This window comes from Teleopsis dalmanni, chromosome 1 (assembly GCF_002237135.1).
Source record: "Teleopsis dalmanni isolate 2A chromosome 1, ASM223713v2, whole genome shotgun sequence".
Lineage (NCBI taxonomy): Eukaryota > Metazoa > Arthropoda > Insecta > Diptera > Diopsidae > Teleopsis > Teleopsis dalmanni.
In genome coordinates, this window is record NC_051846.1 from 9,534,103 (window position 1) to 9,543,767 (window position 9,665).

Here is a 9,665-nt window from a genome sequence, read left to right on the forward strand (position 1 = left end):
TTCCTTAAGCTAAAATGGAAAAAACCAATAAAATAAAAATAGTTTTAAAAAAATGTTTCATCCGAAAGATGTTCATATGATTTAAATCATCACTGCTTTCCTCAAGCAGTTGAGGAAAGCTCCTCAATTATAGTAACATTGTTATATTAAATCGGTCTTAAATCAGTCAATCAAACAACCAGTTTGCTTATATGATGTATAAACTTTAGGGTATTATACCTAACGCAATATTAACAGAAGTCAACTGCTTGAAATTAAAACTCAGAAATATTGTACTACGTTTGTAATCCCAATAGTCATATAGACCTCAATCAATATCAATATCACTAACACTAAAAATAAAAGCCTATTCTATGCACCCACAAAGACACTTAAGAATTTACAAAACTTTTTAACATCGACTACATAAAAAGAAGACATGGACTCATTGTCGGTTGGCTAAAAGAAGATATTTTTAATAAACTCAAAATTTCTAAAATTGTTTTAAATTATATTTATATATATATTTCTTTTATTCACAAAAACAAAAACCAAGTTGTTCTAAAAGAAGTGCACTTATAAAGTTCACAGCATTTATGTTTTTTGTATAATTCGAATTATTTCGTCTAATATTATTATTATCCAACAATTAATATTTTTCCTCGCAAAGTTCCATTCGAATTTTATCACACTATTAGGGAACAGGGAAACCATAATGTAAATAAATTCTTAAAATCCAAAACTCGATATAAAAATAATGCTAACTTTGCCCAAATGGAACACCTATAGTTTTATTTATTTTAGATTAAGTTATACCGGCGATCCCTAGAGGATCCACTTAGACCTATTGACCCATTGTGTTAACGTATAATTAAGCAACTTAAGTGGCCCGTTGTCAACGCGCGATGCTGTCTAAGGGGCCCTTTACCATAGAGTTTAAAATAACTTAAAACCTTTGGTGAAGTTAAGGATGCTGTTTAGTGTGAGGTGTTTTGATTGATCAAGATCCTCAAGGAAAAGGGTCTTGGAAGTGTTGAATCGGAATATTTAGCCATTAATAAATGGTTTTACTAGTAATAACTATTTTTTTAAAATTAATTTAAACTCATATATATTTGGCACTAAAAATTTGATTAGTTGTGTCAAAATTTTCTATTCTTCTGCTTGATTAAAAAAAATTAATACAATTTTCTTTAATTTCAAGTTCACAATGCAAATATTGATATACATAATTGTCACATGAAAATTTCGTGTATATATACATATATATATATATATATAGCTTTTTCTAATAAATTTATTATTAAATAATGTTTACAATATTTATTAAAATTCATTACGTATTAGGTGTCACAAAGGTTCGAGAGTTACTTAAGAACTAAATATAATTGATTATACTTCACTACTCATAGGTAACGAAGTTAAGTTAATAATTCTGTAGACTGAAATCTGAACAAATAATTAGCTCTTCAAACGTAATATTGAAAAACCATTCGAAAAACACATTACATACAAAACTTACATATATAAAAAATTATATGAATATTTATAAGCGGAGACAGACAGAATGAATAATTATACCAACATGAATTATTATATAAATATAGTCGTAATTATACTTCTGTAACATCTACAACCAATTAGTTTATATTTAAACATAAACAAATAATTAGTCCGTACTTAGTTACCCATATATACACTACAAATTAGTAAATCAGAAAATTATTTATTTTATTTTGTTTCAATTGCATGTATTGATTGGCAGACCTCATCCTAATTATTTATTATAGTGTTTATTCACATTTATAAATAAATTATTATCGTCAAAGATTTATTATGTCAACTTCGGTTCGATCGTCATCATATCTGCAACAAAGCACAAATACTCGTATTTCGCTATCTTTGAAGTTTTTTAATCAAAATCATACTGTGTATTTACGATGGGGTTTGTCGTGCTTCAAGGCATACAACTAATCTATCTTATCATCCAAGAATTTTTGCTAATAGATTTTATATTACCCGAAAAAAGTTCTAAACAACAATTTTTTCCTATAAAAGCTGTTCGCTGTTTGAGGTAAGTCAATTGTTTCGACAATTTTGAAAGAAACATAATGAAAGTTCTGGTATTTTTCGCTTTAATTGCATTCGCCGCAGCCGGTGAGTTTGCCTTAAAGGACAAACCTGTGTTCCTCGAGGACTTACCCATTGATGGTCAAATCAGTGGTCGCATTACCAATGGTAACAAAGCCTCGGCAGGTCAATTTCCTTACCAAGTTGGCTTATCAATTACAACATCAGGTGGCACTTCCTGGTGTGGAGGTTCTTTAATTAGCCAAAATTATGTATTAACTGCCGCTCATTGTACCAATGGGTAAGTTTCATTTGACTCTCTACTACTTTTTTATAAACAATTTATAAAATACAATATAGTATTAATACTTATATATTAAAATAATATTTTAAAATATTTTTTTATTACAGTGCTACTTCAATTGCTGTTTACCTCGGTTCTACAGTACGTACTTCACCTACAGTAACTCGCACAGTCAGCAAAAGCAATATAATTCAACATAGTGGATACAATTCAAATACCTTGGCCAATGATGTTTCTTTACTTTATATCGCAGCTGTGTCATACACCACCAATATACAAGCCATTAAGTTACCAGCTATCGCTTCTTCCTATTCCACATATGCCGGTTCTTACGCCATCGCCTCTGGTTGGGGACGTACCAGCGACAGTAATACAAAATAAATTCTTTTACTTTATTTAATGATTATTTACTTTATTTTAACTTTATTTTAAGGTTCATCTGTATCCAGTACACTGAACTACGCCCGTTTGCCGGTAATAACTAACAGCGTATGCTCTTCCACTTATGGCTCCAGTGTAATTACATCAGCAGTAATTTGTGTTTCAACTCCATCTGGAACATCTACTTGCCAAGGTGATTCTGGTGGCCCATTGGCCTTGGAATCAAGCAAGGAACTTATTGGTGTCACATCTTTCGTTTCATCGAAAGGTTGCGCTTCTGGTGCTCCAGCTGGTTTCGCACGTGTAACCAGTCACTTGGCTTGGATCAAAACAAATTCTGGAGTTTCATATTAGAACGACATTATAAATACAACTGAAATAAAGAACTGAATTGAATAATCTACACAAGTGTTTCCACATTTATTTAAGTTTTTCCATTTATTTTGTGCTGTTTTGTTGTTTTAGTTGAAGTGATTCTTATGAATAACTTAGTGTTGTGACATTAGCACTTTCAATCGGAAACTTCCTTTTTCTATTGCGATACGCTCAAAGTTGTCTGGGAGAGGCGAATTACACTAATAGTAGTTATCTCCTGGTATTGACCTTGTTGAACCATTTGAAATGTTCAGATAAACCTGAGCTGATTCTACAAGTCAACTTTCATTATCTAAAATGTTTAATCGATTCTATCTCATCTTTGTCACTGCTACTCTTGAACAGTCCACCTGTACGATCACGCCATTATTGAAGAATCAGAGCATTGGCATAATTTTAAAAATAATTCTATTTAAATACGACAAATAAAAGTACAATAATTAATATTATTATAAAGTGCCGTATGCAAGTTTCCTACACAAAAAAAATGATGCGTACTTTACACAAGACATTGTATCATATCATAGTTTTTTATTAGTTAAATGTTTTTATGAGTATAAAATTAAAAATATCTGTATGTGCTCCCGTATTTGTGGTGAAAACGATATATTTCTGCTGCAATCTCAGAGACAGTTTCGTAATACAGTGACTAAGCGATACTCTTTTACGATTTTTTATATGTATCTTACAAATAATATATGTCATTAGGGTCCTTAAAATAGCCATTTATTTCAAAAATGACCTCTTTATTTAAACAAAATCGCAGCCATTCCTTTAGGTTTGAAAATAAGGAAATAGTAGCTGGAAGCTAAGTCGAGAATATTGTGGTAAAGGAACATATGCGCCCATTTGTGGTTTTCATGGAATATCACTTTTATGTTATCCCAACGCGGTTGATTTAACTTCAAATTGATGTATTTATATTACAAACATAATATTTACTTTATGCATATTAAAAAATGATTATTAATAAGTCAATATATCATGTAAATTTTTCTAGAAAAACAACTATTTTCCCTAACATATACCTAAGTTTTACAACATATTAATCATGGAAGCAGTTAAATTTTCAACCATCACATTTTTTGAATCCATTACGTTTCAAAAACATAATAGTCATCAAATTTAAATATTATTGGACTGAATACTGATATATGACAAGCTATTTGAATGAACCTTTATTGATATATTGACGATTCTTTAAAATACATATAAAAAACTCTTCCCTGTTGCTGTCTAAAAGCAAAAAATTTAGCAACCGGATCTGTAAGATAATGTATAAATTGTATCTGGTGTTAAAGTCGATTATTTATACAATTAGTTCTCTAATGGAACTACTGTAGTAAATGTATGTGAAATATATTATTTATATTTTGCACATAATTACACTTATAAAAATGGGTGAAACATTTTTGAAATGTTGAAGGTTTCTTGGCTTGTAGATATTTTGAGTAGAAATATAGAAATCGTCTAGGTCGGACACACTTTGCGTAGAGCGAGTGGTGACACAACAAGAATGGCGATTGAGTGAAACCCGATGGATAGCAGAAGAAGAAGAAGAATTGATATGGAAATGTGACACATGCGGAAAGCTGGGGAGAGTTGAAGCTACTAACCAACAATCGTACCGAGTGAAAGATCTTTGTTACAGCTCTATGCTCCTTCTAGGAATTAGAAGATTCAATATATAATTTGTATATAGTTTTAATATATAATTTGTATATATATAATTTGTATTTGTATTATGTGTGAGATTGCTTTCAATTCATATAGATCTATTCAAATTATTTTTTTAAATTTTATATTTTTGTCTAGAATTTAAATAAATTTTCTTGTACTGTAAATCCTCTCGAAGTTGGTAACTTTTTATTTATAAAAAATCTTTAACACCTCAATTTTAAAAATAAAAGCTATGTCGAGCCTGTTATATGAGTCTATTTTTTGTTTCTCTGCATTATCTATTCTTGGTTCATAGGTCAAAACTTCTATAACTCTTACTGCTACTATAGAAATAGTGTGAAACAAGCGGTCTGATCTAACAGAGATCTGTTAGATCTCAAGAGGGTTCTATTCTAATCGTATTTTTAAAATTGGGTATAATATATACAAATCGATTACTGTTATATAAAGTTGTAAAGGTGTACTCATTTAGGTATTAAACATACAACTGAAATAATATCTTTGACGTCTTTTCTAGAAATCCTGCATTCCTACAACACCATTCCTTACACACCAACCAGAAAATTTGTTTTTTATGTTGGAACACTTTTCCGGAGTGCGTTTCTTTGCTTAATAATTCAAATAATAATTTAAATTAAATATCATTTTAACTAAGCAAATAAATTTTCGCTTACCTACACATAAAATTAAGATTGTACACTTAATTTAAATTAATAGCAGTTAAGTAGTGGTCGTTTTTCATGCAAATTCACATAAAGCTCTTAAATGCTCCAGTATAAACTCACTCCAAAAGGAACCATTTGAAGTTCCACCTGCAGAACAATTGTATGGATCTCGTGTTTGAAATCGGGCACCGCATGTGCACCATTTTGTTCTTTATTGTGTAATTTCATGCCATTTTGTTTATGAATTTTAAAGCCACGGGGCGTATGAGTGATATTTTTTCGTATGCACAACTCTTAACATCCGATTTATGCAATAAGCATAGACTACAGGCAAATGAAACCCAACATAACCCAACAAAAGGACAATAGAACGTAGCTCACGCAGTAACGTTAAACAAATGAAAAGTTTTTAAGCATTTTTTATTGTTGTTGCTTTTAAGTTTTGTTCTGTTGCTGTTGCTGTTGCTTTGTTTTTTCTTTCGTATTTTTTCTTGAAAGGTAGCGCCTTTCACCACCGCATATGTTTCACATCGGGATTGTTCGATTTTCTTTTTTTCAAAAATCCTTAATTATATACTACAACATACAACATACAACAATGACAACAACAACAACAACAACAACAACAATCGCAGCAATAATAACAATAACAAACATTTAAGCGTGTGGCGGCAACACGCGACATTTATGCAACGCAGCAGGTTGCCAGAGTTGCCACTTCTGGTTGCTTGCTCACTTTTGGCATCTTTGTCACCATAGCGGCTTATACGCTTTCATGCCTTTGTTTTCCGTTCACAGACTTACGCCTGTGGCTTCTCCAGCAGCCCAACACCAACAGTAACGACTCCAGCAAAAAATGGAAAAAATTTTATTATTTTCATACTTAATTCTTATGTTTCATAAATTATGTTTTATTTCGTAAAGTTTTATATATGCAAAGTGTTTAAATTGTTATATGCCCCGCTACCGCCTAGTTGGGCGCATAAAACTTTTACAATTGTTTACAATTTTTTATATGGCTTTTCCTTTTTCCCTACGTTGCCAATGTGGTTGACATATTTTCTTTTCTAAGCAACTTTCATAAAGTCCCTCATCCGTTCCAGTATTCTAAATTATAATTTATGCGTTATTCACACGGTTCGATAAAATGGAAATGCTGTTTTTAAAGTTTTTTTTTTGCAATTTATTTTTTATTTTTTATTTGTTGATATTTTGATTTATGGAACAGTGATATATCGAATGGGTAAGGTTCAGTTAAAAGGGCGCATGCTGATACAACTATCAGCACTTGGTAATCGGCATGTCTTTCAAACTATCAGGTATTAACTTGCTTGGCCACATTTTCTATTGTGTATATCTTAGCTCCTCGCCAAGAAGGAAACTATATCCAAATATATAGTTTTAAATGGTGCCAGCGGTAGTCCTCAGAGTTTCAGAGCTGTTAATGACGCAATATATCGATACGTGTGTTAAAATCACCGTTGTGTTAAGACACGTTAAATAACTCTGGACTTCTGTGTATATCTTAACTAAAAACACTTTGCAAGTACCAGCTGAATCTTTATAAGTATCATATTTGCTAATTTAAGTATCAACACTTCCACTCAGAGACATATGTTGCCCATTGCTGTGACCTTAAAATTGTTACGTGCTAACTAACATTACCGTAACTGTCCATTGCGTATATCATAACCTTAAAGCAACTACAAGTAACAGGAAATGCCTTATCTTTTAATTCAAGAATCAACACTTTAAACACCCGCGGGAAAAGGGGTTACAATATTCCAGAGTTTAAGCATGTCTATTGAAAGGAGCTACTAAAATCCAATAATCACCAACCAATACTGTTTGTACTATAAATATTACTTGTGGCACCCAGTCGGAGGTGTCAATTTCATATCACATGTTTCAGGGCCCACAACTTGGTATGTCCTGACTAATTAAGGTTAGCCTTTTTAATGAGAGTAGAGAGACACTCCAAGTAACAGGAAAACTTTTTATGTGTCTTATCTTCTGTTGTATTTGATCAAAATTATTAGTCACTGACTTGTATTAGCCTAGCTGCTTTTTTTATTGCAAACATCTTACCCTGAGAGACACTGCAGTATCATGGAATCTTTGTAAGTGACTTATATTCTATCAACACTCTCACTCCAAGATATCTATTACATATTGTAATGCCCTCAAAATTTGTCAGATAATCGTTTGTATTAGCCTAGATACTTTTTCAGTTGCGTATTAATTAGGTAGATACTGCAAGTATCAGGAAATCTGCATATCGCTCGAGTAGATTCCTGATTCCCTTCCATTCTTCATCTGTATAAATGGTAATTCCAAAGCGTTAACTGTCACTTATCCTTCATTAAGTGACACATACATCATTTGAAATGTATTATGACTTTTTAATGGTATATATATATATATATATTTTTAAGTTTTCTGAAAGTCACATTGAACTACAGTTTGTTACAGGACTTTGCAGTCAACATTTAATCAGGTTAATATTCTCTAACTGATATAATACTTTTATATGCACTTAAAACATTTTTGAAATATTTCTTTTTAAAACAAAATTTATTTGATTTTACAAAAATCTTAATTTTCCTCTTAAAAATTCCTCTTCAGTCAATTGAAGAAGCCAGAATGTGTTGAAGGCATGACATTTAAATGATAAAATTCTCTGAAATTTAATAATAAAATTAATTTAAATATTTTTAAGTTTTCAGCTGCCTTGATGCCATTCATTAACAAGGATAGTGCATGCATATGCCAACTGCAATAAAATAAATATAAACTTAATGCGGGGCTTTAAAAATTTAATTAAATTTTATGCTCACGCGATAAAATAAATTAAATAAAGGAAATTAAATAAAGGTAAGTTATTTGCATTTAATTAAATTATTTTAATATTTTTATGAAATTTATAATAAGTGTTATTCGTTAAAGTTATTTATCCAACTCGTAAATAGAAGAACACAACCTACAGAATTTTCCAAGTGTTTCGCGTGTCGATGTCCAATTTACTCAGGTTTTAAAGTGATTTGTTACATTTTTCTGCGAAAGCAGTAATCAAATGTATTTAACTCAAATGGCTTGGAAAATTCATGCAAATATTCTAAATAATCTTAAAAGTGAAATTTATTTATAACGTTTCACTTGCTTAAGTGAATTTTAATCAATAACACATGCAAGCACAATTCTACTTGCTTTTGTAGTTAAGGCTACACTCAAAAGCAGAAATTTCAAAAAAAAAATGCTTTTGGAAGCACTTGCATGCTCTGTAACTGCAGTTCTTGCTGGAGTTGAGAATTATGATTTCAAAATATACACAGAAATATATACAAATAATTGAAATTCCTTTGTCGATTGCTTTGGTCTGGGATAAAATAAATTTATTGTATATATTTTGTATTCTAATTTTTAATTAAATTCCTTCTGTTTAGTTTCCTAAAGCTATGAAATAACATAAGTACATTTGTAATACATAGCTTCTTAAAAATGTAGCTTAACCCGTTTCAAATATACAGCAAATGATTCAAATGACGAGTTATTACTATTAAACAATCCCTTTTAATTTCAAGTAAATAGATTTTATTATTGAAAGTTATAAAATAATTTTTCTATATGTTTAAAGTAAAATAATACCCATTTCGTGGTCTTGATTTGACAGCACTGTATCGTTGATGTCTGTTAAACAAAACCATCGTTCAAATTATTATATGTTTAATTTAATGTTTGCCATGTTATAGCATGGATCGTTCAGGTGCCATTGAATGTATTAAACTGATAAGAACTAAAATAAATCAGTGATGATTTTTCAATTTGAACTTTCTTTTCTGATTTATCGATTGGTGGATCAGCAAATAAAACTGGTACAATTAGGGCAATGGACATGTATAAGTAACTGTCAAAAGCTGTACGGCATAAGATTTAGTCTAGAGGTTTGATAGATCAATGTTATTTCGAAAGTGAAGGAAGTACAACATAAACTGTTAACTCTGATTGTCACAGTGTTTTTTCTAGTATTAAATTGGTATAGCATTGTGTAAAATATGTGGTTTCTACTAAAAGAAACCTCAGCCCGTTCTGTTCTGGCTTTGTTACGTAGCAGATTGACACAAATCGTCTACACTGATTACTACAGCAAATTTTATTTAGCGTGAATTTGAAGATATGAATGGGTAAGATAAAATGGATGGAATAGGCTTTGC

At 30.7% G+C, this 9,665-nt stretch overlaps 1 protein-coding gene across 1 annotated transcript; it reads left to right on the forward strand.

Moving 5' to 3' along the window:
- Nucleotides 1–2,074: 2,074 nt before the first annotated feature.
- Nucleotides 2,075–3,137, forward strand: LOC119672727 (serine protease 1-like). Its single transcript, XM_038083842.1, has 3 exons — nucleotides 2,075–2,350; nucleotides 2,461–2,720; nucleotides 2,787–3,137. Exons 1-3 carry the CDS (start codon nucleotides 2,091–2,093, stop codon nucleotides 3,086–3,088), a joined length of 822 nt encoding a protein of 273 aa, XP_037939770.1. The 5' UTR covers nucleotides 2,075–2,090; the 3' UTR covers nucleotides 3,089–3,137.
- Nucleotides 3,138–9,665: the final 6,528 nt, after the last annotated feature.